We start from the raw sequence: 26,562 nt of genomic DNA on the forward strand, positions 1-26,562 counted from the left end.
ATTCTTATAGATGACTTGGGTATTTATATTTCCGCGTATAGCATCAAGCTCGCGGCAGGCCAGGCAAAAATCGGGATATCTTTAAATATACAAAAGCCTCGATTACAAAGTCGTCTTCGATGTACCGTGTAAAGCATTGTCACCCATTCTGAAAAGCACCTAGCAGCGAGTGGTCTCTATCTCTAAATGATCTGAAGCTTAGTGAATTGGATATTATAATACGCTCGCCACGGGTCCCCAAGACCGCAAGTGTTGTTTCTGCCTCACAAGTTACATACGTACATGCATCAATCATCATAGTCTGCTCGCTTCCAACCTATTACCGCCCAAGGCACCGCTCATCATGACTTCGCCGTCCCGCCTAGGGGGAGCGGCTTGAGCCAACAAGACCATTTCGCGCCCGCCGCCGATGCCCCACCAAGCGACGCCGACCGCCGCGCGCTCGACGTCCATCTCGCCGCTCACCAGGACGTCCCAGAAGCGCTTGCGGACGACCTCGCGCAGGGCCGGGTCGGCGACGGCGTTCATGGCCTCGGCGGTGCGGGTGAGCCAGTCCTCGACGAGGGGCAGCGGGAGGAACGGCAGGGCGTCGACGAGGGAGAGGACGAGCGTCGTTTGTTCCGAGACGGGCGGTAGTGGCTGCTGCTGCTGATCGCCGTGCATGACGTTGTGATTGTTGTCGCCCAGGCCGGGCTCGGCGGGCAGCGGGTGCGTCGTGGCGGACGCGGCGCGGAAGTGCAGCATTTCGAGCAGGGTCTCGGCGAGGTGGGGGTGCGAGGCCGCGATGGGGAAGGGGGGGCTGGCGATCTGGACGACGGTCTTGAAGGCGAGGCGGAACTGGCGGGGCGAGATGCGCGCCGGGAAGGAGGCCAGCAGGGTGTCGATGTAGAAGGGGATCAGGGTGATGGTCAGGGGCGCGTGCTGGGGGCAGGAGAGCACCGAGAGGATGGAGGCGTGGGCGGCTTCGTATAGGGGGAGGGTGAGCGAAGTCTGCGGCGCCACGGGGGCCGACGACGACGCGGCGGACAGGTGCGCGGTCGCCAGCGTCAGCACGAGGGTGTCGGCGGCGGGCGTGGGCAGCGAGAGGGGGAGGTGCTCCGCCGTGTTGAGGTAGAAGAGGGTCAACGCCTGGTCGAGCGGCGTGAGGGCTGGCGAGTTTGGCTGGCCCGGGGCGGTTGGTTGCGTCTCCTGCAGGAAAGCGACACAAGCGTCAGGATAGCGGGTGATGATGTCGAGAGACGTCAAATACGTGAAGACGTACACCTGGAAGGCGTCTGCCCCTTCCCTTGACGATATAAAACAGAGGTTTCGTAGAGTATGGAGTGTTTTGGATGCGACCATCGGTGCGGTTGCATCGTTGCGCAGGCGAGGGTCCAAGAGACACCGCCCTATTATAGGCTGGATAGTAGCAACGACGGTGTACATGATCTTCTTCAAAAGCCGCCATAGCATTGCCCAGGGACCTCGAATCATATCAGGGGGCAGGACAGCAGCCTCTGTCGATATATCGACTGAAGAGAAGGGGCAGTGCCGCCACCTTTCCAAGAGGCCAGCCGAGAACACAAGGAGCCTTTCCTGCGACTCCAAGACAACCCTAGAGTCCGCTGCATGTTGCACCGCGAAGGCGGCGAGTCGGGACAAGGGCCCCATGTTTTGAGGTAGCGGCCGCGCTTCCAGCTGCTGGACCTGGGCAAAGGATGACGGAGACGCCCGATAGAACGTCTCATGGCCCGCCACATTCCCCGCCGATATGGAGCGCAAGAAGTCGCCATCCTGGAAGCCTTCCGGGCCGGTCATGGCCCGCACCGCAGCCGGCAGTACCAAGTCGCAGTTGAGCATCTGTTTGTGGTGATCCGACAGTACGGGAAACACAAACGCCAGCGCCAGCATCACCGCGTTGGACCCGAGCTCTTCTCCAAATGGTACCATCATACTCCTCTTGCTGTTCTCCTCCAGGGCCAGGTTCGCGGCCGTGACGACGGCCTGTTCGAGAGTGGCGCGCAGGCCGCGCGACAGGGCCCGGCGGTCCTCGCTCTCCATGCCCATGAGGGTGCCCGTGAGCACGAGGAGGTGCTTCCAGCGCTCGGAGCGGTCGTCGGCGCCCTTGGCCACGGCGCGGGCCCAGGCGTCGCAGCGCACGCCGCTGCCGACGGGCTGCTGGCCCCATCTCAGCTGCGCGTTCTCGGCCTCGTTGCGCTGCACGTGCAGGGCGGCGGTGTTGTAGACGCTAAGGATGCGCAGGCACGTCCGCAGACCGCCGCCGCCGCTGTCGGTGGTGGAAAAGAAGGGCTGGTCCCATATCGCGCGGGCGGTGAGGAGGTGGGAGGTCAGGAGCGAGATGTTGAGGTGGTTGTTGAGGTTGCTCAGCAGCGTCGCGGTGCTCGCGTACAATCGGTCGACATCGCTCGGCCGGTGCGGCTCCTGGAAGGCTCGCAGCGTCGTGGTTAAGAGTCGGTCCGCAGAAGACATTGTTACATGTTTGTGCGTCAGCACCGCGCGGTCTACATGCGGGTTGGTAGAAGGTGGGCTGTCTTGTCTCTTCTGTCTCCCCGTTATCTGATGGTGTTCATATCGACGAGATGGCAAAAGCTCAAGTGTACGTGCTGGCTCGGCGACAGCACAGCTCCTACCAATTTGCCGAGGCACGACGTCAGCCCGCCCAAAAGCGCCCGAGCCACCCGCTAAAACGACCCCAGAACAGGGGCAGCTTTCAGTTAGGTAATGCGCAAACACCCCTACCTAGCACCTACATTTACAGAACAACGCCAAATGTTGATCATCAATATTCAAACAGATCATTCGCACCGCAGATTTTCGGAGAGACAAATCTGATGGGCAACCAGACGTGAGTCGCCACGAGCGAGTATTCCAGATTCTGTCGTTGAAAATCATATACTGACTAACCTTTCCTCCAATTACAGGTCGGTTCAGAGATCCGCGCGCCCCGACTGCCCGCCCAGCAACTACAAGGTCCCTGCCTTTCCCTCTCTGACATGGCCTCCGGAAAGCTGTCACTATGCGCTCTATAACATATGGGACTCCTGGCGCTTTACATTACTATGGACCTTCATTCTCTATGCCATATTTCATATCGCGGCGGCCGCGGCAGCGCTCGCCATGCAGATTGGGAAGAGGCGTACGACCTGGAAGTACATGTGGACCGTACCCGTCATCTACGCCCTGATAGCTGGCATTGAGGCCCTATTTACCGGTACCGTCACAGGCGTGGTGTAAGTTTGTCCCTGATCCGTTGGGTTTCTTAATGTTCATGTGTGTCCTGACTCGCTTTGCAGTGTCGGTGCCGTCTACCTTAACGGGAACTTCGTGCTGTCAACTTGGGTGCCCTTTATTTGGGGTTGGATCAACGTTCTCGTGCTGGTCGTCTCGTCATTCTCCATTCAAGGCGGACTATGAGACAGCTATCATCGTTTCCTTACGCGGACTCGGCACCAGCAGTCCCCGAACCCTTCTCGGCAGCCTGGGGCGGAACGGCAGCCTTCAGGAACCTGGCCGGGTTGCCCACTACGACGGTATAAGGAGCGACGTCTTTGGTCACCACGCTACCCGCGCCTACCGTCGAGCCCCGGCCAATGGTGACGCCAGCCAGCACGGTCACGTTGCCCCCGATCCAGCAGTCGTCCTCGATGGTGATGGGCGCACCCATCTCGGGGCCGTTGTATCCGTTGCGGACAAACGGGTCGACAGGGTGCGAGCCAGAGAAGAAGGAGCAGTTGGGACCGATGAGGATACGCGAGCCCACGTTTATGGGGCAAGTATCAATCCAGGTACTGTTAGAATTGACATAGGTATTGTCCCCAAACCTGGTGCTGGTTAGTTCATCTTGGCTGACAGGGCGGGTGCAGGCAAGTACCAACGTCACGTTGCGGCCATAATCCATCTTGATCGGCCCGTCGCACCAGACATATTTGGCCAAGAGGTCCTCGTCCTCTTCAGGAGTGGGGGCTGCTGGTGGGAGGGGCGACTTGTCATCCTGGATCCTAGATAGAAGAAGTATGTTCAGGAAAAGGCAGCATTGTGTATATGGTATGGCATATGGGTATACGGGGTATGGTCTCACATCTTGAATAACTCTACCAGACGCCGGCGGGAGACGTCACCAGCTTTATTGAACTCTTCACTGGCAAGCCGGCATCGTCTCCGATCAGCCACCAGGCTAGGCGTGAAAGCGTAGTACAAGTCTCCTTTGCGCATGCGGCGGAGGTTCTCCTCCTCGTCGATTTCCTTCAGATTGATCTGCTGCATGGTGACGGCTGGACAGAAGGATTATGGTTGAGTACGGTCGGTATACTAAAAGTGAATATACCTCAGCACTCGACTATGGAAACTCGTCGCAGTGTCATTAAATAAGTCCAGGTACCCCGCGCTTACTATCGGAGCTCGCTGTTATTACCTACATCCATACTTGTGACTTATGTACTACACACCCTATATCCCCGATCAAGTTCGACCATGAGACTATTCGGGACGGGTGCTCTGTACAGAGCTCTGCAGCATCGGCACTTATCTTACGTACAGCCTAATCATCCCCTACAACTGTTGCTATTTGCTTGTTTACATATTCCGCTTGCGGATTACTTGAATGGGATCTACCTTCTTTGGGCAATAAAAGTACACCTGCAACTTACTGCCGCGCTTTTCCGCCCATTGTTAGGCCTCCTGCCCCAAGGGGTCCTCTGTACTCCGTAGTTTGTAGGCGCATTCAATGTCAAACTTGATGCTGCTCTAGCGCCATTAGTGGACACGACTAGAATGCGGCTCACAACTAGGGCCAGTCACTCACTCCCTCCCGTCTCATTCAGCTGCCAGCCAGTACAACTATCTTATTAGACAGCGTCGTTGCTGCTGAAGTGTTTGTGACGAGGCTCTCATACCACGCTACATCCCATATCTCTTTGTTCACAACCGACCTGCCCTCCCCGTATGACCTCACAACAACAAAAAGGAAAACAGCTCGTCTTTGTGTGACAACGATGCAGTCATCAGGCAATGGGTAAGCCATGGTTCCCTTTTCTTTCTCTTTCAGACAAGCCCATGGCATGGCCCCTTCCATGTATGCCATAGGTCTCCTTTCCCTGGATGGTCCCTTTCGAGGCATTCCTTTTTCCCCAGTCGTCAGTCACTGTGACTGTTTTCCCTGAGGGTCTGTGTCATACACACACACACATTGTCTATTTTTCGTCTGGTTGGAAACCCACGCTACGCCCTGATATGCCCGACACTGGTCCACCTTCCCCGTCTTCGGGCAAGCCCATGAGGCCAGAGGAGGATACCTCTGACGAAGATCCGTCCGGGGAGGACGTGTCCACCCAGGATGCGCTTGCGCCGCCACCGCCGCTGCTGTCCTTAGCCAATGACACGGAGGCCGAAGACTTGGTCTCGCCCATGGTGGCCAACTTCCCGACCAAAGACATCAAGATCGAGGTCAACGGCAGTACTGGCAGCGGCAGCAGCCCCAAAGGTTGGGCCAGCGGCAGCTCGTTTGGCGAGTGGGCCGAGGGGCCGCCCATGACGCCCATCAGCGCCAGCCTGAACAAGCGGCACCTCCGCCGGAGCTCGCGCCAGTACCCCAACATGGTCATAGACACGTCCAAGACCAAGCTGCACCCTCCTCCCCCATCCGCCGCCGCCGCTGCCGCCGAGAAAGACCCAGGTGCTAACCCGACCCTGCCTCTCAGCGCCCTGCCGCGGCCCCCGGGGCTCGAGTACCACCCGGGCGGCAAGAAGTCGCTCGAGGGCATCGCCATGCGCGCCTTCTGCCTCGGCAACGCCCTGTCGCTCTGCCTGGCCCTCGTCGTCGCCGTCCTGGCCCTGACCTCGTCGGCCCTGTGGCGCATCCCCTTCTTCGTCGGCGCCCTGGCCCTCTTCCACTTCCTCGAGTTCTGGACGACGGCCCGGCGCAACACCAAGGAGGCCGGCGTCAAGGCCTTCCTGCTGACGGCCAACTGGCCGCACTACGCCATCGCTCACTCGGCCGCCATGCTCGAGTGCCTCGTCACCAACCTGCTCTGGCCGCGTCGCGCCTGGGCCCCGCTCTACCTGGGTCCCGTCCTGCTCCTGCTCGGGCTCCTCCTGACCTTCATGGGCCAGTTCATCCGCACCGCCGCCATGCTGCAGGCCGGCTCCAGCTTCAACCACATCGTCCAGACGCGCCTCGACGGCCACGAGCTCGTCACCACGGGCATCTACGGCGTCATCCGCCACCCGGCCTACTTCGCCTTCTTCTGGTGGGGGCTCGGCACCCAGCTCGTCCTCGGCAACCCCGTCTGCTTCGTCGGCTACGCCGCCGTCCTCTGGCGCTTCTTCAGCATCCGCATCCGCGAGGAGGAGATCTGGCTGGTGAACAAGTACAAGGAGGACTATCCCGAATACAGGAGACGTGTCCCTACCAGGATACCGTTCATTGGATAAATCGGTTGGGAGTGGAGGTTTTTCCTTTTCTCTTTCTTGCCGGGGACATGTTGCGTTCCTCTTGTCTGGCCTCCTGGGTGGGAGTTGTAGGTTTCACGTGGTAACGCCCCGAAGGGAGCCGAGCGAAGGTGATATCTCTTTGTATATGGAAGAGGGATACGTTTTGCCGAGAAAAGATATGTGTTTTCGACACCGAGGCTCTGATGTACAGCGGATTTCAATCTAGTCAATATATAAGAAGACTACATACCGTCCGTCCCTTTTCTCCTTGGTTAATACTAGTTCGGAATGTGCGTGACCTACGAGTATCTTATTGAAAAGCCCCCTTTCGATCTAGTCAGACAGGGTATTCAATGGGCAATATGCACGTTTCCAGTGTACATGGCCGTCACGGAAGCCCCTTTTTGCCCCTAGTTATCGTTGCATTCGACACACAAGCTGCAGAAGTCGGCTATAGAAAAATATATGACCTCGCACCATGCCAATGCCACCAAGGCTGGTGCGGTATACTCCAACAACAACGAATTCGCCATAAATATGCGGGTGTCTGCGTTTGTGAATGTGCCGGCAGCCGCCTAGAGGGTTTCCGATAGAGCGACCCCGTCATCACCATATCATATGTGCGTGCCTTGAGCCACGACAGCTTGACAAAAGTTCGGTACGCAAGTAGGCGAATATATCAAACATAGACATGAGGCAACATTCGAAACGTTTACCAAGGCGTTTTACATACAAATAACTACAGATAAGTGGTTTTGTAACCTGGCTTTGCTTGCGCTATCGGAGCTATGTCCCGTAGACGTTGAACCCTCACCTAGAAGCCCTTTACCGTGACCCGTGGGCTCGCATACTCTCAAGAGATGCAGTCCTTGGTTCGTCATGCATGCCCGTATGGCGCATGCTCTTATTTGTTGTGGGGCAGTGCAATACGCATGAGATGAACGAGAAGCAGAAGAAGAAGGGTAAGTGTGGTCATAAACGGTCGTCATGGATAACTTTCGTACTTTCATAAAGCCTTCCTATCCCTCAACATGGCGACATCCTGCTCTCCCAGTTGATGTCCCCATCGACCGCTAATGGCAACCTGGAGCCCTCTCGCGGCGGGGGGCCCCCAGGGTATATGGCCCCCCATCTACAGCCGCTGTTCCAGGTTCCCAATCCGCTTGACTAGGATAAAGCCGCTTCTCCGTGGTATACTAATATTGGCTCTGTCAAGCCATGTTCGCCTGGTCTTATCTTCCACCAAGGCACGAAAATATAATCTTCTCAACTGCAAGAGCCAGTATTACAGTGGTGTATGTATAGCTGCTCGCTGACCAACACATATGCAAGCCACAATCGAGCTTGCAACAAACAAAAACGCTGGGGCGAAGTTTTTCAAACCTTCGCTTGGAAGAAGTTGCGTCGGGGCGACAGTAGCAGCAGTCGTTCATGTTCGGCATACATCTGTGTCGTTGCTCGGCAGGCCTCATCGTTAGCATCCCGTACCAGGACAAGACAACCAACGTTGCCGACATTCTGAACGAGCAGATCGTGCTGTGTAGTGGCTAGCTCGACGGCGCTTCTTTCATCACATAAAGATCTTTCTTTTTTTGTACACCTTTCATCCTGCAGCTCCGGATTCCCCACGAGACGGTGAACTGCTGCCCTTATGCCTGCGGAAGAGGTTCAGTGCGTTCATACGAAATCTGCTTGGCCTCTTCTTAAGGGACTTGTCATCCCTGGCTCCGTTAGAGAGGTCCTCTTCCGAAGTCATTACCTCTCTCGAGGGTACGGGTGGTACCAGGTGGTTGCCGTCAGAAGATGCCATATTGGCAGCCTGAACGTCTGATGGGCGCTCCAGTGATTCCTGACTGATAATGCTAGTACCCTGAGTACTGGGCGACAGCGGCATCTTCCCGGTAGTAGCACTTGTCGCTTGGGATGCCCAGTCCCCTGCTGAGTACGGGACGGAGTTGCTACCTTCGGTGGTTTCGCTACAGCGCTGCTTTCCGCGACGCCCCACGTGATGCTCGGCGTCGTTCAGACTGAATCGGTCGCAACCACCAAAGTCCCCAGCAGATTCGAATTCGTTCGATACCCCATTGATTTCTCTGTACCCTCCTAGCGAGGATCCTGATCCCTTCATTGCGGATTGGTGGTCCTTCGTGTGCTGTACTGGGCCCAGTGTCTTGCCCGACGAAGAGTCCCTCGAGTCTTGAGGCGCAATGGCGATACTCATACTGCGTGGCGATAATGTCCCTTGCAAACGCTTCTTCCTGTCTTCTTCCATCTCAGGCAGATCCTCGATGGCCGTCTCGAACAGAGTCTTGTTTCCTTCCAGTTCGTCCACTGTGTATTGCATAAATGGCAGCAAGTCTGCGACTCCCTGAAACAGAGGAATAGCGAACATGTTCATGAATCCAAGCTGCGCTTTGGCCAACGAGAGGAAATCCTTTCGCGGCTCGGAAATGAGAGATGACGAGATACCGATTTGGTTCTCCATGGAGGCTTGCCTCGAAAATTCGTCGCAAAGAATGTACATCCACTTCAGAGCAGTGTCATATTTCCGCGCCTGTGCACATTCGTTAGTACCCAATTTTGTCAGAGGACTGTTCAAGAGAATCTGGACTTACAACGTTGCTAATATCCGCACATTTGATGATAAGAGCGCAGAGCAGCGCGGTCTCGGATTCCAGTGTACGCCCATTCCATCCGTCAGTCGAGTGGTTTTCCTGAAATCTCTCCTGGAGGTTGCCGAGTTTGGTCATATAATCGAAGTGTAGTCCCATGTCAGTGGCAAGAATGGAGCTAATCATCAGACTCCGCATCTTGGTGTTTTCAAAGGCCAGTGGCCAATATCTTCGTAGGATCTGCGAGTAGGCGGCGCAGTGGAAGGACTCGAGAACGGATCGATCATTGTAGAGTTGAGCCAGCGGGGCGTTGAGCACCACGAGAAAGCCATTGTTGACTCCGGGGTGGCCAACATCGTGGCCAATGGCGCTGATCAAGAGGGTCAAGGCCTCAAACGGCTTCAACAGGGCTGCCAAAGGCGATTTCGGTGTTGGGGTAACATCCGCCCCAGACTGGAGAGGATATGGTGGCAGCGCACCAATATGGACTAGGAAGTTAAAGGTGGCCTGGAGAACGTCGACGGCGTGGCGGAAATTATGGTAGGGAACAAACGTATTGTACGCAGCCCGGCATGCGACGAGAAACGTCGTTAATTGGTCTAGGAAAGCATGAGCTGAGCACACTCGGTAGGGAAACAAGCGGAAATTTCGAAGAACTCACCGGTTGGCAGTCGCCACTGCTCAAGTTCGGGCATAGAAAATGCATGCTTGAACATGAGACTGGCGGCAACAAGAAGCTGGTCGTCCGAGAAATCATGTGCGCAAAAATGCCATCTTCCAATGGCTTGGGCTATCTCAGCCCGGCTATCGGCAGACACACAAACCCTGACGTTGCCGATTCCAGGAATGTCCTCGTCACCAGATTTACAGATGCCGGTCATTAGACTGGACACCATTGCCTCCCGCAGGTAGGAGAAGGGAGCCTTGTCGTCATGGACACCCACCCAGGACCTCTTACGGCCCCTGGTAATCTCGAGCTGTGCTTGTTGCTCTCTGACGGCTTCTTTGTGGGCCCGATAGGCGTGTACCTCGAGTGTCGTCATTGTCTTGGCATGCAGAGGACTGGCCATGATATCGACGGCGCCGGAGTCTAAGCATGTCCTCAAGATCGAGTGATTCGACGGTAGTCTGGCCGTGTCCGGTGATTGGTCCAAATCTTCGGGGTCTGTGTACTGCTCGGAAGCTTTTTGGCTACTCTCATCGTCTTCTGGCGGCGGGCTCTGCAGCAAAGGGAACGTGACGACGGGGATAGGGACGACTAATTTCGAAAGGTTCCTGGAGTGAGTCTCGTAAACGATTCTGTCCAACAGCCTAAGTCCGTAGGCGTCGTCATCCACACACTCCTCTGGACTGGCTCTATCGGACCCCTGCGAATACGGTGACGGGTCGCGGGAGGAATTGGACGCTAATCTCTGCTCGTCATGCGGAACATCTATAAGTACTATCGTGGGCTTCAACTCGATCATAGCAGTATCGTGTAATTCGAAGATGGTCGAAATGCACGCAGCTCCGGTGGAACATACATGTGCTACAAGCGAAATCCCCATGTTAGCAAACTCCGACCTGGGAACGTACAAGGAAGAATATGCACAAATTGCGACAGACGTACCGTTCCCAAAAGCATACAATATAAGCTGGACATTGGTGCGTAATTCGCCGGAATCGCCCAATGCCGTACCAATGTCTTCGGCCGTGGAAGAATTGGCCAGCTGTGTATCGCATCGCACATTGCGATCAACATAGATCACATTACAGGTGGCACTGTCCATTGCGATGGTGTTGGTATGGCGACGGCCACCAGTCTTGCGACTGGAGCACACCTAAGCTCGGGGTTGCGACGGCGTGTCTCCTCTCGGTTTCGACGGGCGTGTGTCCGAATGCGACCAATTGCGGAAGGGAACCGGCAGCCTTGTGGCTCCTCAATCGACCCCCAGGAAAGGACGTTGCCTTGACAGGCTGATGACCACTTCTGCAGCACAGCTGAGAGGGTGAATCATGCGCACGAAGCGACCACGCATGCGGCAAATGTCGGGATCGGGCGGGTCGACGGGTACGGACCGGTGGTTATATAAAGTCGCAAAAGGCCAGGCAAAGATATCTCGAGTCGGTGCGAGAAATTGATGACATGGGGTATATCGCGCGCGACGGTTGGCTATGCTGTCCGGGGAGTGCTGGCAAGTCGCGTGGGCGGGCAGGGGGGGCAAGGACAATCTGGAAATGAGGTAGAAGAGAAGACGACCGAGTCCGAGTCGAGTCGAGGGTTACACTGCAAGAGAAAATTGATGCTGTTGTTTCAATGGGTTTCTAGCAAAAAGGCTGGAATGATGGTGGTGGTGCAGTAACCGTAGTACTTGTACGTCGTAGGTCCCGGATTGGACGTGGTCGCATCTGAGGGAGTGCTGGGCCTGTAGCGTAGGTATGTATGTAGCGTCTTGTAGCGCGTGTATGTGTGTGTGGTGCTGGTGCGTGGTGTGTGGGCAGCAAAAGAGAGAAAGAGCCGATCAATCTAAAACTGCGCCGAATCCCAGTAGTACATCCAAGCAATTGCAAGATGCCGGGTCGAGTGCCTGACAGCACGGAATGGCCGTCGATGACTGGCTAAGACAGCATGCACAAACAACAGGGCGAGGTGCAAGCGCAATAGGACCAACCAGCAACGGTATAAATGAACGAATGCGCCCGTCTGCTGAATTTAAACGAATGGATTGAGGAGGGGGGTGATTGGGTATGTGGCCCTTTTTTTTGTCGATGCTGTTGCAGTCGAGTTGTCTTGTCGACCACAAGTCAATCGAGCGTGCGTGCGGTGCGGGTGGATGGGGTGGATCTCTCTTGCTGTGTGTGTCCTCTCTTGTGCTGTCTGTTCTGGCCTGTCTTGTCTTGGAACGCCGGATCGCTGTCTGCAAAGTAATGGAGTTGGATCTGTGGTCGGCCGTCCTTTTTGCCCAATTGACTTTGGGCAGGGTGGTTTGCTATGATGCGCAACCGAGTCCAATGTCTCTCTTTCTCTTTGTCGCTCAATCAATCTCTCTCTCTCTCTCTCTCTCTCTCTCTCTCTCTTTCTTTTTCTCTCTTCTAAGAAAATGGGGCCCGGGAGGTTAGTAGAAAGGCAAGAGGCAAGGTAGCATACTCGATCGAGGCAGGTATCAATGTATGTATGTGGTAAGAATTGGGACACGACCCGAAGAATAATGCCCCAATGAATGAATGCATGGGGACAAAGGGCAGTGCTAAGAGCAAACAAGACGAGCCGATGGGGGCTTCTGAGCAAAGTTTCCCACACACCTGCAGCGGTTCATGGGCAAAGCACACTAAGTACATGTATGGACAGATAGCCTTGATAACTGCATACAGGGTAAATAAGGCATGTACCTAGGTATCTGTGGGTGGTAGTATCTAGCGGTAGCATGTGAGGTAGTGAGGTAGTTGTCGGGCGTGTAGTATCCAGCGACTGTCATAGCGTCCAACCGACAAGGTCAACGATTGCGACACGATCCGGAGAGATGGTTGATACGATATCGTTGACCTATTGCCTCTCAAAGAGGGGATCTTTCGTGCTTCTAACCAATCTCTATCTCCTTCTGTCTTGACACCGGATATCTCGCACCAATCTACGAATACCCAAGTTACCAAGCGATCTGCAAGTGAACTACAACCTGCAGCGGACCAGAAGGACAAGTTTGATGCTACCCGCGTGCCCGCCTCCTGGCACCTCGCACCTCTTCAAACAAGACCAATCATCAAGTGATCAGCATAGTATACTCGGCAACGGGCTCGCCACCAACTACTGTATCAATTAACATGCCTATCTGGCCGATCCGGGAGCAAGTGCAGGGTACACACACCACGCCCTACCAGTCAGAACCAAGTGCCCTACGTACATAACCTCAGACCTTACTGGGAAGCTCGATAAGGACCAGACCAGACCTCGATCGGCGTTGCTAAACAGGCAAGGATGGTACAAGGGCCGGCATTTGCTGGACGATCCACCCCCTCCGTCAATACACCTCCTTCCTCTACAATTGCATATGCCCCGTCTGCTTGGAGCCTTGGGGCCTTGGTGCTTTCCGCGCTGTCTCTTGTCTCCCTCCTCCTTCCCCCAGTTCTGCCAGCCGAGCTGCGTTCCCCCCTGTGCTGGTTTGTGGGTGTTATATGTGCGGCACGACTATTGATGGCGAGCAAGAGCACGGGCGGCTGGCGGGCTTGCTTCTTTTTTTAGGTTGGCCAAGTGCATGTCGACTCTCTCGTCTGCCGTACGTAAAGCGTCCACCGCGAACCCCATTTTGGTCTACTCTCGCGCGGTAGGGAAGTGAGTTGCGGGTCTCCTTATACGTAGCCTCCTCAGAAAACAATATGCAAGCCTCATCTCGATGGTTGAACCGTGTGTGCTATTTCGCCTAGAGGTTTTGATGATATAAACCTGACGATTGGGGCTCTATCTGCCCCGTAGCAGTAGGGAATGGTAAGGTAACCATGGGCATGTACAGTAGTATCATGAACCAAAGTCGAGTTGACTGTTTGCCAAGCGTCGAATGCGATGCCGCGTTGTACAGCAGCAGCACACACACACACACACACTGAGGGCTTGTTTCTCGTAACTACCTATCATACTACTACCTGTGGCGACAAGATATGCCATCAGTCGCGTGTACATGCATACATAGGTCTGTATTAGTGCGAACGCAGGCCGGCCTGCCTCTCCTCATGACATGACACACTGGAGGGTGGAATTGTACGGTAGTACAAGTACCCGGTTGGGCGCGTTTGTCGGGGCTCCCATCCACTCAGGGTTTTGCAATCGACAGCAATCAAGCTTCGAGAAGAGTCAGCAAGAGCAAAGGCGCGACGTTGACTGGCTGCAAGCAATGGGGACAAGATGGATGAGGGGTGCATGTGGGCCCCCCCGTCGCACACGTACAGCTTGGAGCTTGGGTGTGCAAGTGTGGTGTAGCTCCCTGTAGCACACGCCCTAACTGAGCTAACCTGAGCCTAACCGGCTTCTGCCCAGCTTCTGTCCAGCTTCCGCCCACCTTCTAGAAGCCGCGTAGAAAAAAGATGGGCGGCTCACCTGTCACGGCCAGACGAGCCCGGCGCCAAGACGAGACTAAGGCGCCATGCGGGCCAGGGCGGACAAGACGGGTTTGCGCACCATCAAAACCACCCACCCACACACGCTCTTTCCCACCCAGCCAATGATGCTTCACGGCCGATCAGCATCAGAACGTTAATAACCCCGTTTGTTTCTGCGCTTGTGCCCCGGTTGTACATTAGGTACAGGGCAAGACGCATCAGGACGGGCGCATGCAAGTCCAGGTGTGTAACATGATATATACTATTTCTGGCATCCTCCGACATTGATTGTAGAGTCCCGATTTGCCCCCTTTCCGTCTGAAATTACGCACGCGTACAACTCATCTGTTGCGCTTGCTGGACTTTGGTTCTCTCGTCAGTTGAGGCAGGTGCATTCGGCCCGCTTAGCTAATGGGTCTGAGAGAGCCAGGCCCAGTGTCGGTAGCGTGCTGCTCGATCTTTATAAAGATGGGGAATGTAGAATGAGGCGGAACCAGGTAAACAGAAGTCAATGAATGTGAGGCAGTCTATTCCGGGCCATTGGCCCAGCTCAGACCCAGAAGGGCAATAGTTGAGAGTCTTGGTATCGGACACGGCATCCCGTTAATGTAGATGCTACGCCGTACCGTCTCCGAACGAAGCCGGCAGAACGGGAAATATAGAGAGCCACTCGGCAGCTCAATAATAATTAACCTGTGCCATTTGGGCCGCTTATTGTAAGCATGATCTACAGCGACAGCTTCACTACCTCACGGAAACCATGACGCGATACGGTACAGCAAGGTATGCAGACTAGGCAAGCAATACCTACGACGCACTGACAGGGACAGAAACTGCCACACCTTCTGCTCTTGAGATATAATAGGTAGGCAGGTATGCATCAAAGGAATATGAATTGTAACTGTAGTATATTCCGGCCACCCGTTGAATGCAGATAGTATACTACATACTACTCTATGTTATCTCAAATTTGGCATTTGCCTCTCCACTTCTGCCCTTGGCTTCTCGCCAACGATCGAGTCCCCCCATTCGAAACAACGGTGTCGAAAAACAACAACGCTGGCGTGCATTTCTTGGCATCACCACCTTCCCGTTATAGCGATTGTTTTCTTTCGTCCAACGTTACTCAACTCATCGCAATCTTAGCTAGACTGTCGCGTCGACCCTCTCGGTGGGAACATTGAATTCGTTGTGGGCACGCTGAGTTAGGTACATTGTACCTGTGTACGTATATGGTATCGTGGGAGCGTGGATAGTGTGCTGTAAGAAAATTTCTTTGCTTCTGTTTTTTTTTTTCCTCACTTCTTTTTTTTTACTTTGCTTTTCTTATCCTCGGTGACTCGTAAACGATTAGCCCAGCATAATAGTAATAGTAATAAAAAACACTCCAGGTGTAAACGCAAGCGCGCACCGGGAAAGCCCCTACCTATCGTGAGCTGATGCAGAAAAACCTTAACTTCTAACACTAGCCCCGGCCTACTCGCCTAGCAGGTCGCAAGGCGGCTCCCCCCCCCCCCCCCCTAAAAGGCTAACCCTCAAGGTTTTCCAAGGCCCGGCCGGCTAGCAACCGACGCGCCTCGTCAGCGTCCAGCTAAGGGCGCCGGCCGGTTCGTAACAGCACCTCATCGCGTGCCTTGCTGGCAACAATAGTCGCTTCGGCAATGCCGTTGCCAGCGATGGGGATTGGCCGCCTGTTACCGTCACCCTGCTAAGCTGGTTTGTTTATGGATGCAGATAAACCACCTTCTCAATCCGGGTTACGGGCAGCCGGGGGAGACGGGTCACGCCAGTACCAAATAGAATGAAATACCCAAGGTCCACAGCGGTCGGGGGGGAGGGCAAAAAGAAGGAAGAGGTAATCAAAAGCAAGCAATAGCAAAGCAAAAACATCGGCACCGTGTCCATCTTTCACCTCCGATGCAGGATCCCGGGGCCTCGTTACCTTGCGAGCCAGGACTCGATCATACGGTTTTTCGCGACCAAAGGGTGTGTGTGGTGGCTCCCCGGTGAAGCTGGCTCCGGCTGGACTTTGCGCCCCAGCGGTGCCCGATTTGTCGACCTGCTTATCGATCGCTTACGCAGCTGGACGTCACGATGCGCCCCTGCTTACTACGGGTTTTAGCAATACATGCTTTTTCTTGCTCAAGCGCGACGACGACGACCAGGTGGTTGATTTTGGAAATGCACAAGTCGGGGGGGTTGTGGTTGGGGTTTGGATTTGGATTGGGGCATGTTGATTAGATACGGGGCATGCTTACCTATTCGTAAGTCAGTAGTCAGCTCGCTCGCTCGTCAGTCCGTCATTTAGGATTTGATTATTGATTGTGTCGCGGTCGCGACTACTTCAAGGTGCCGGGGGCGGCGGATGGATGCGATAGGTTTGGCAGCTAATCTCAGGGCGTACCATTGAACATGGGTACTCGTCTGCCCGGCTTGCGACCATGTGTGACCCGCTGGGCGTTGGCGTTGGCACATCACATGGGACGATAACCGTTGATCGTCGAGGACGCAAGGGTCAACCGGGCGGGATCTGGATTGGGTATCTTCGCCGATGCAGGCCTCGTCACGCCGAACCACCCCAGACCCGGGATTTGGTGGGGTCAGATTTGACGATTTCTAGAAAACTTCCATATCCGGTGTAAGATCGACCGAATCTGTCGGATTGTGTCATGGACGGAGGCCGGATGGTGTCAGAGGATCCATGAAGTTTCTCTTGAGCTTCAAGGGTGGCGCTTGCTGCCGGCCGGGTGGTTGGTGGTTGGTTGCTGGGTTCGGTTGTTGTCCAGATTGATTTTTCTCTCCATCGGCCAAAAATCTACGACTGCAACGCTGTCGACCAATTGGGCTGGCTGACTCCTGGGAGCCAAGAGCACGCCACCAATCGTGAAAAAAGGCTGCTTGCGCTCCCGACTTATGGTAGTGGAGTGCCCAGTCAGTCCTGTGCGAAATTACCGGGACACTTGTCCAGATCGATTACTCTCCGCAACCTAGATTCACTGCCCATGCTACCCTGTGAGCCTGTGCTGATAGGCGGCCGCCAGCCTTGACGCCTTGGAGCCTTGGAGCCTTGCCAACACACGTCCTCGCCGCCGGCAAGTCAGTTGCGCACCAAATGGGTACAAGTACACGCACGGCAGCCGAGGAGGCGGGGGTAGCAGTCGCAAACAAGACAAGATGTGGCGAGTGTTTGACTGCCAGAAGGCATGCCGCATGCTGTCCCATGCTAGAGGCTCTCTTGTCAACTGCAGCTACTACTCTCCCCGACTCGGCTGGAGGAAGGCGTGGAGTGTCAGTTGAGCATTCTGGGCAATTGGAGCCAGGTATTACCTCGGCGGCACATCCGACCTCTCCACTTCACGTCCACCCTGGCGGGACCCTGCTGCTTGCGACACTCCCTCCGTCTCTTGGCCCATGACCATACCCCTCAACTGACTCGTGCTGCTGTTAAAGATAGGAAACCCTCCCCAGTCAACCACATCGCCGTCCAACACTAAATCTGGTCGATGCCGGGTCAAGTGAATCCCGCACAAAGAAAACTGCTAACCACGAAACTAAGATTGGCTCTCGCCACCCCAGTGTCTATGCTGGCCTTGCTCGGATAGCGAGGCTTCATAATCAAGTATGATATAACGACCACTCCCGGGCTATGAAGTTGTCCGCCACTTCTGGTAGACCTTCTACCCCGTTTATCAAGAAGGCTCTCTCGAGAATTCTAGGTGGAGTGGGTGTATCAGTATATGCAGTTCTATTTCAAGGAATGCGAGCCGTTCAGGGGCCCTGGTGACTGCGCAGCGACCAACGCGATTGAGTATATCCACACGGCATGCGTATCAGATTACCTCGTAGCTGCCTCTTCTGGGCCACGGCCCCCGTTGTTGAAAGCAAGACACGAGCATTATTTCCGTGCCGACTACATACGCTGACTGGTTCGTTCTATCTTGGAGTCCGAACCTTATCTGGCCACGTCCAGCCAGCCCTATCAAACATAGCAGCACTGAAAATCGGCACGGATTGCCCAGTCAGGGCAACTTGCTCGTTCATCCCATATATTCCACTTCGGCCTCGCCGGCGGCATTACGTCTGCCCGCATACGGAAGTGAACGTGTGGCCTGCCGTCCAGCCTCCCACGTGGGATAGTGTTATGTGAGTTCCCGTATCCAGTCCGTGGGACAGGGGGGAATAATGGAGAAGAAGGTCCCGAGCGCTGAAGGGCGACAGCAATATGGGTCCTCGATGGGCTGGATCGACCTCTTGCTATATCTAGAATACAGTGATCGAGCCTCCTGACACGAATGACCGACGGTTTGGCCGAGAGGCGTGTAATGTACCCGACGAGTTAGTCAGCCCCGTTGGCTTGCATGTTCTCACGGCCCCTTTACAAGTCAGTCGAGCAGAGTGTATACATCTATTCATTCTAGATATCAAAGTTGTAGGCAGAGTTCGTAGACTAGTACCAGTTTCTCGTCACGAGTGACTAAACCTTTGTGACTACCAAACAAATAGGCAACCCGATGGTTCTCGCCTAGCATCCTATTCTCAAGTCGACTGTTTGTACGAACCCCCCCCCCGAGGCGGTGACTTCGACCACGCCTCATCGTCATCCCGCGGGTGCATGTGGCGACATAGGCCTGCAGATTGCCCATTAAAACCCGACAGACAAATAAGAGCACGGCGTAGGCAGGTTCTTCTAGGAAACACGTCGAGGTGCCAACCAGGCCAGCGAGGACGTGCCCGATCGTGACTACTATTTCAGGGACTTGACTCGGAGGGAAGGAAACGCATTGAAACTATGTGGTCAGCCTTCGATTCAACAAGTCTTATAGCATATGCTGGAACATTCTGCTCTGGTATTGCTTCCTGGAGCAAAAGAAAATGCTGACTCTTGCCTATGGCCCATCCGCATATACTGGTGCCCAGGTTGAGAGCACCTGTACCCACAGCCTAGATAGGCCATCCGTAGCTGGCAACGACTTTCCCGCTCCTTGGCAATTTTCATTCATACGCAATAATGGCGATGATCACCATCGCTGAGACTTGGAGTGAAATCCCATGAATACGACACGATTCCCGGTCCAAATCTCCCGGACGTTGGCCAAAGCTGAAGGGATGAGCTCTTGTTCCTCGTCATCGGGAGAGTCTCGAGCTCTGTGGCTATTAAAGTCCAGTCCCGACTTCTACTGCAGGTTTAGTGTATTTATGAAATACCCACCGTCCAATGATTGACTTCACAATGCGTGACCTCAGTGAGGAACTGCTTGGTGACTTCGTCGCCGAAGAGGGCGAGGAGAGGTGACAAGTTAGTATATGATGTCCACTTAGACCTCGTCGCTTAGTTGAGTATGTACCCACTGGTCGTATAGGGTAGGCCATGTAAGCGGTCAGCAATCACTCGTCACATTGTTCCAGCATCGGCCAACCCAAGCCCCTCAACGACTTCACAGCAGACAAGACAGCATGTCATGAGCATGAGGGCAAATCGCTGAGAATACAGTTGATTGTAAACTATATCTCAGAAGGAAACACCGCCAGCCCCGGCTCCGCGGCAGAGTCCCTAAGCGCTGGTGGCGGTACACCGACAGACAACCCCTATATACGTACTGTCTAGGGTAGCAACTCGCTTACGTTCTGTGGTCGTTGGATAGGTGATGCCACCTCATACCATATCCCATTGTCTAGTTCATGTCTTCAGCTCGTCCGTGATGCCATGCAAGACCGTCGTCTCTCATCTAGCTCTAAAACATGCTTTCGTAAACATCAAACGTAATGCTGCCTCCGCTGGTCCTACCCTTCGTTTCTTGGGTACACCCATCATTTTCATTGCTCATCACTGTCTTTTCATTCCTTCTATCGGGGGTCCAATAATCTTCTATAGATATGGGGTTCACCTCCCGTCTTCTTTCTCGACGGGACATACGAGCTGCCTGATAATCCGCGACAGAAATGGCAGGTGGCTCTCTCTGGTACACTTCCAGGCTATGCAAACTGTCACCCACACATGGTGGATAGCGGTGGTCTAACACCGCCATCCACTGTAAGGGGACACAGTTCTGGAAGTGACAGTCTCAGTATTGGATACCTAGTCCATCTTGTTTCTGTCGTCTTCATCAAGATGGATCTCTGCAGCCTCTTCCGAGTGTTGATCACCTGGCGCCGGAACATTGAGGACATTTTGCTTGTCGTCCCATATGCGGTTCATGTCGGACCGATCAAGCTCCGCGCGCGAATCCGGCGGCGGCAACTCAGTGTAGGCTGGAGGTTCGCCTTCTGTAGACGGCCCGAGCTCATAGTGACTGGCGCCGGGGATGTCCATGTCAGTTTCGGGGCTGAAGGTATTGCGAGAACTGTGAAGTTGCTCGTCACCCGAGGAGTCATGCTGAGCCTCATTGGTTGCTATGGAGTCGGCCGGACTACCCGGGACTCCACTGTCGTTGCCCGGTTTCATGCTCTCGGTAGTCATCAACGAGTCGAAGTTCCAGCCCTGGGTCAAAGAGGTAGATGTGGGCTTGTCCGCCACATCAATGCCTTCATCTTCTATACTCGGCTGGACTCCCTGGCTATCGAAGTTTATCTTGGATAGGGAAGGGAGGTCGTCATCGCTTTGCGTGCCGTTGACTAGGCCACCGTTACCACCAGTTTCTAGACGGCGCTGGGGAATAGCTGCGGCTTCTTGCTCCTGGAAGGCGCTCGGCGACCCAGTGTGGGAGGAGCCCTCGCCGAGACGCTGTCCTTCCCCCGCTTCGTCCATCTCCTCTCCTGCAGCGGGGTGGTCCAGGTTCTCGATAATCTCCTTGAACCGTGGCCCGCCGAGGGGTTGATCAGAACGACGGCGATAGAACAAGAGATAAGCAGACGACTCAACAATCTTATCGGGGGAGGTTCTGCTCACCGAGGAGTCGTTGTAAGAGTACCACTGGTTGTCCACAAAGTTGCGAGCTCGTGCTGTGTAGTGGCCTCCTCCAAGTCCTCCCCAGTGGTCATCCACTCCGATCAAGTCGTAGATCTCATCTTTGCCATCTTCCAGATTCTCGACCCGACGGGTAAGATCAAGGCCCTCGAGTGGGAAGTCCACAAAGACATCCAGCTTGTCTCTTCGATACCCACTAGAGCTGAAGCGTTTCAGGTGGACGACTAGAATGTCAGGCGTTTTCCAGAGGTCGAATTTTTTGGTGGCACGTTGGTGCTTCTTGCATCGGGGACAATACCACATGTCATTCTCTGACAGAACCTCTTGACGCTCAAACTCGTCCAAGCAGTTGTCCAGCGTGATTCCATGCTTGCGTCGGCGCGCCCTAGCGGCGATAGCCCGATCCAACGCAGCATCAGGCATCTCGACGCCTTGGTCCCAAGTGGCTTGGCTATCGACGAAGAGAGCAGTGTAAGCATCTTCACTCCAGTCGACAACTATTCCCTCCCTAAGGCGGATGAGTGTGCCGGCTTCGGCTTCGGAATCAGGCATTTCTGGCGGCGTCTGGGGCTCCACCTCGGCTTCCTGTTGCATTTGCTTCTCCTTCCAATGCGCCTGCTCTCTCATGCGCTTCTTACCAGCCTTCCCGCCTTTGCCGCCTTTGCCATACTGACGAGGCTTCATCTTCTTCCGTCCCCCGGGGCCCTTAGCCACGGGTTTAGGTCGATGTGCGACCTGGTTGTAAGTTAGTAATTTGCATTTCTTGCATCTGTTTCCATAGATGCTGTAATGCCCCGAGTTGTGTGTTGGCCGTTTGCGTACCTTAACAACAGGAGACTCATCGTCCTCCTCGCTCTCCTCGCCCATGCGTGTTTGATGGTTCGAGTGGTTTGGGCGCGAAAGCTCGTCGGAACTGCTATCTTCGTTGGACGCTGTGCCATTAGTGGCATTGTCAGGCGCATCTTCCGAGTTCGGATCCACCACTCTTGATGACAGCTTGGGGTAGTCCTTGTCTTCTGTGACCGCCTGCATGCCATTGGCAAGCAACTGTCCCCCTTCTGTCCAATAGCTAAGTTCAAACATGTTCTGCAACTGAGGCTGTAAGTACTTCTCAGCGTCCACCCACGCTGGCGGGGTGGTGTTGAAACGGTAACCAGAGGGCGTCCTACAGGCAAATTGGTCAGTTTTTATATCCTGCGACATCAATTTCCATTGGCGGTGAGGGCATACTCGGTAGTGGCAGCACCAGCATCCTGCATAGTGACATCAACCATATCATCTTCGCCTTCAACAGACTGTGCTGTGACTTGGACTTTGGAAGCCTGTGACTTGGTCTCGGTACTGGAATCGACTTCGGCTCCATTCAGTGTCACCATTTCAGGCTCTGTGTTGTCAGAGGTATCGATTTCTTCTGTTGCCGCGGAAAGAATCGGATTCTCCGAAAACGTTGCCACCTTCTGGAGGATCTTACGGCGGATGATATCCTCGTTGCGGGCCTATGACAAGCAGGTTAGCTCATGTGGATAATGCGAAAATGTTCTTGGAACTGACCTCTTCTGGTGTGACCATGATGAAATGGGGAACACAAGCAAACGACCACTTGTGGTATCCGTATGATGTCCGCGAGGCATACGGTCGCCGGTGAATGACAGGCACCAGCATGCGTTCAAGCACCTTTGATCCTGGTGATTCGGCTTCCTCTACCATAGAGCGCCTGGTCTTAGTGGAACCCTCCAACAGCTGGCTTTCGACCGAATTCCAGTTTGTCGGCGGCGCCTCCAGTTCAAACACCCAAGCATTGTCGCTTTGGCCGATCTCATCAGCCACGCCTGCACCGTTGGCATACTGTTTATAGAACTTCCCCTTCCACTCCTCCGCTCCGTGAAGACGTTCCGGCGGGACGCCGGTCCGGTCAGAGACATACTTCTTCAACATATGGATTGAATCCGTCTTATTGAGTTCCACTCGGATGTTGATCGGCCTGTCGTTCAGAGGAAAGTATCTGATAGTGTGTGACCACTTGTTTTCGATGGGCAGGGGAAGAGTCAAGTTATTGAATGGATCAAAAGTGATGCTGACCTTTTGGCATTCAGGGCAAACCAAGGTTGACTTATATAGACCGGTGAAAAGATCCGCGATGACAGAATCGTCCCGCTTCTTCGTGATGTCCCACACCTTCTCGGCCATTTCTCGAATGGCAGCAGGATCGTTGACCATTTCGTCCGTTGAGTCAGGCTTCTCAATGTACGGCTTTTTCTTGATCCGGCTAAGATCCTCTTGCAAACCGTCGAGCAGGAAGCCAAGGAATTCTTGGGAATCCTGTTGACCGTACCCAGAGAAGGCCGGGGCGTATCGGCCAACTGTGTTCTTGAACTGCCTAGGCGTAACAGAGTTTGGCGGCGGCTCTTTGTATACATCGTGTAACAAATGTGCATATGCAGCAGCCACATCACCGTTGTGTGCCAGGACATTGTCACGGTTAATCTCCTTTTCCCATTCGCGGGACAAGAAATACTTAGTTAATTCTTCCACGCTCCGTATACACTGCAGAGCAGAGTTCATATAGCAGGTGTTGCCGAGATTGGACAAACCGGTGCAACCAATAGTTCTACCCGACTTCTGTGCCCGACCTCGTGTCACTGGTCCTGCTGTCGGGGCAGGGCTTGTGCATCCACTCCTGGCATTGCGGTTTACCGCAAGACTGGTTGAACTACTGCGCGCAAGCGTCGATTTTGCGGGAGCCGATGCTACAGTCGGAGAGTAATTGGACGTATACCATGTCCCCTCAATGTGTTCATCGAGAACAACAGCCTGGTCACTGGTCAAGCACAGCTTGGCAAGATCCAAATGCCCGTTGTAATTTGCATCCGTAGTGACATCGCGGAAATCAACCTTAAAACGGTCACTGTCCTCTAGCTCTGTAAGCTGAGTTACCGATACCAGAAGAGCAGTCCACGAATCCTGTGGGTTTTGAGGATCGGTAATATTACTGGGCGATGCAGGGGGTGTGGGAGCCGAAGTAGCATCTGGTGTACCTGCTGAGAGTTTTCGAGGTATGCTCCATACCTGGATACGGTCTTTCAGAGGAATGTCTGCGACATTCTTCGCCTGGGCCAGGAAAGCCTTCCAGGTGCATGTGCTACTGCGTGCTAGCTTCACTGGAGGCGGTTTAGGCTCGGCCTTGAGGATTTGGTTGACAGGCTTTGGGCTGCAATCGGACCATAAACGGTGAACAGTGAAGACTGGCGGATGGACCTCGAACTGGATGTTGGACTGAAATTCGTTGTCCGAAGTGTTTCGAGCAGTTCTGACGATGGGAAGCTGCCCCGGGGCAAGCCCAGGCCACTGCTTGACGAGTTCCCATGCAGCCGAGGGGAATATCTCGAAGTGTTCGGTAATGCTGAGACCAGGCTTTAATCGGACGAAAAACCTCTTCATAACATCGGCCGTCTTGCCCACTGTCGGATCCTCGATGGTTTCCCATATGATATCCGAGTTGTCTACCGGGCCGACGTTGCTTGCGTCCATGGCCGCAACATCTCCATGCTTGGCATGTCGCTCGTCGCCAATAACTGATGTAACCCATTTTTTGGACACAATGTATCCTTGCTCTCCAGCTTCTAGAGGTCTCGTGGCCATCTCCTCGCAAAAGGCCCGGATGGATTTTATGTGACCTTCTATGGATTGAGGTGGCTGAGGGACTACGCATGTATCGTTAGATCCAGACATGGAGATCTTGCTCACATTTGGCTCCTACATACCTTCAGTCATTGTGATGGATGGAACGGCTGGTTCCTGTGACCCATTAACCTTGCCGGCTGAGGGGCTGGCGACAGTCGTCATCTTTTCATCCTGCTGGGCGGGTGCCTGAGATGGCGACGACTCCTGTGTATCTGCCTGGGTCATCTCGACGTCTTGATCCCCTGCTGTCCGTGTCGGGTCTGCGTCCGGATCCATGCTGGAAGCCCTGCGCTTTAGTGGTGATGAACCTCGATCAGAATAGTCAGCAGCGCCGCCCATAATAGCCCGGTGGTGGCTGGGTTTGACTGCAAAGGGCGACGATCCACGGGGATCCAGGTGCCCTGCCGCGCCTGCCGAGTTCGGTTCGGCAGCTAGAGGACTGTCCCCTCCTCGGTCGCTGTTGATGCTCAGGTCAGCGTATGCACCCGAGGGCGAACTTGCTGCCGACGAAGCGTAGTCCGAGTAAGTCGTTTGCAGATGGGCAGGAAGACTCGAGGCTGGGGGCACAGAGTCGTTGCGGATGTAGGCAGGTGAGCGGCTGCCCGTTGGAGGGATGGGTGTGGTCGAAGTAAAGGACAGGCTCGGGTCGGGGTCGATCTCGGTCTCGCACGATTGTATCGGAATGTCTGGTGAGGTATGCCGTATTTCCAAAATGTCGCCTCTGGCTGATTGCCGATTGGAGATCTTCCGTTTCTTTGAAGACGACGTTTTGGCGGCGAGCTGCGAACGCAGCTCTAGAAACTTCGGTGTGTGTGTGGGCGTGTAAATGGTGGGGAACAAAGTGTGTGTGGGTGCAGTTTTGAGGCGATTCACTTATGACTTTAGTGCTGTTATTGCTGGCGATGCCAAATGTGCTTTCTTTTCTACCGCCCTCTAATCTGGATGGGGGAGGAGGCGAGGGCTTCGTGAGAAATGCCGACGAAAGGAGAGTGGTAGTCGCGGTGGTGAGCACAACGAGTGAAGGTTGAATAACAGAAATCCGAGGTGGGCGGCGTGGTGGTAAGGCGGGATTGCTGGAAATATCAGACACGGCTGGAGCAACATAACCTAAGTAAGTGCGTAGTGCAACATAGTAGGTACATGCATGGATCAAGTAGGATGGACGTTAGTTAGGTCCGGTCCACCAACCATTGCCTAAGTCCTGACTGACATGGGCTTAAAATCAATCAATCAGTGGCCTTCCTACCCACCTGACCCTGGAGTTTGGGAGGTGAAGCAAGCACAGCCGGTTGAGTTTTTAGGTAACCCCCTCCCCATGGAAAGCAGGTCAAACTGGAAGGAAGGTATGACGGACAGGGCATACCAAGCGCGTCAAGAGGTAAGCATGTACCAGACCTAAATTTTCGAAATGATGCCCTAATTTGGGGCAACCGCTACCTGGTTACTGGCCTGGGGGTCGTCAAGTATGTACATACATTGTTATACTCAAGTGGGCAGTTTTTAGTCGTAGAGGAATGGAAGCATTCAAACAAAGTCCTCGATAGCCATCCGCTGACTCATTCGGCAGTGATAGAGTAGGCGATTTTTTTTGTCCTGTTACCTAGATAGAGGCAGCCACGCACCACCGGCATGTGTGAAGACTGACTGGTGATTTATTTCAATTTGACCCAAATGCAAGTGCTGGTGCATGTAATCCCCGCCATCTATCAGTCTTGCTATAAAAATTGCTGCATTCAAGGGATCTCCCCAAATAGAAAGATCTGATCTGGGCCAATACAAATCTACCAATCAAATAATTTTTAAAAATAAGAAAACCGGGTCACCTATAATACCGCTATAATACTTGCATAGGTATTAAGCACCTGAAGA

At 54.2% G+C, this 26,562-nt stretch overlaps 6 protein-coding genes across 6 annotated transcripts; 2 read left to right on the forward strand and 4 right to left on the reverse strand.

The window, feature by feature from the left end:
* Nucleotides 1-294: 294 nt before the first annotated feature.
* On the reverse strand, nucleotides 295-2,469 carry PG985_007145 (peroxin 8; the record flags this gene model as incomplete). Its single annotated transcript, XM_066826914.1, has 1 exon — nucleotides 295-2,469. One exon carries the CDS (start codon nucleotides 2,467-2,469, stop codon nucleotides 295-297), a length of 2,175 nt encoding a protein of 724 aa, XP_066684589.1.
* A 290-nt stretch (nucleotides 2,470-2,759) lies between these two features.
* On the forward strand, nucleotides 2,760-3,414 carry PG985_007146 (uncharacterized protein; the record flags this gene model as incomplete). The annotated part of the gene is made up of 3 exons (XM_066826915.1): nucleotides 2,760-2,845; nucleotides 2,922-3,230; nucleotides 3,294-3,414. Coding segments are annotated over 3 exons (516 nt in total), but the record flags the coding sequence as incomplete, so codon positions are not given.
* Nucleotides 3,415-3,433: 19 nt separating this feature from the next.
* On the reverse strand, nucleotides 3,434-4,263 carry PG985_007147 (galactoside O-acetyltransferase; the record flags this gene model as incomplete). The annotated part of the gene is made up of 2 exons (XM_066826916.1): nucleotides 3,434-3,998; nucleotides 4,079-4,263. 2 exons carry the CDS (start codon nucleotides 4,261-4,263, stop codon nucleotides 3,434-3,436), a joined length of 750 nt encoding a protein of 249 aa, XP_066684591.1.
* Nucleotides 4,264-5,229: 966 nt separating this feature from the next.
* On the forward strand, nucleotides 5,230-6,429 carry PG985_007148 (protein-S-isoprenylcysteine O-methyltransferase; the record flags this gene model as incomplete). Its single annotated transcript, XM_066826917.1, has 1 exon — nucleotides 5,230-6,429. The coding sequence occupies one exon, from the start codon at nucleotides 5,230-5,232 to the stop codon at nucleotides 6,427-6,429; it is 1,200 nt and encodes a 399-aa protein (XP_066684592.1).
* Nucleotides 6,430-8,032: 1,603 nt separating this feature from the next.
* On the reverse strand, nucleotides 8,033-10,810 carry PG985_007149 (3' 5'-cyclic-nucleotide phosphodiesterase 2; the record flags this gene model as incomplete). Its single annotated transcript, XM_066826918.1, has 4 exons — nucleotides 8,033-8,983; nucleotides 9,045-9,640; nucleotides 9,703-10,569; nucleotides 10,651-10,810. The coding sequence occupies 4 exons, from the start codon at nucleotides 10,808-10,810 to the stop codon at nucleotides 8,033-8,035; spliced, it is 2,574 nt and encodes an 857-aa protein (XP_066684593.1).
* Nucleotides 10,811-20,184: 9,374 nt separating this feature from the next.
* Nucleotides 20,185-26,324, reverse strand: PG985_007150 (ubiquitin specific peptidase 11; the record flags this gene model as incomplete). Its single annotated transcript, XM_066826919.1, has 7 exons — nucleotides 20,185-21,747; nucleotides 21,835-22,177; nucleotides 22,243-22,508; nucleotides 22,564-24,713; nucleotides 24,774-25,487; nucleotides 25,567-25,800; nucleotides 26,294-26,324. The coding sequence occupies 7 exons, from the start codon at nucleotides 26,322-26,324 to the stop codon at nucleotides 20,185-20,187; spliced, it is 5,301 nt and encodes a 1,766-aa protein (XP_066684594.1).
* Nucleotides 26,325-26,562: the final 238 nt, after the last annotated feature.

Source organism: Apiospora marii (genome assembly GCF_038362585.1).
Source record: "Apiospora marii strain CBS 49790 chromosome Unknown utg000004l_segment0_segment1, whole genome shotgun sequence".
Lineage (NCBI taxonomy): Eukaryota > Fungi > Ascomycota > Sordariomycetes > Amphisphaeriales > Apiosporaceae > Apiospora > Apiospora marii.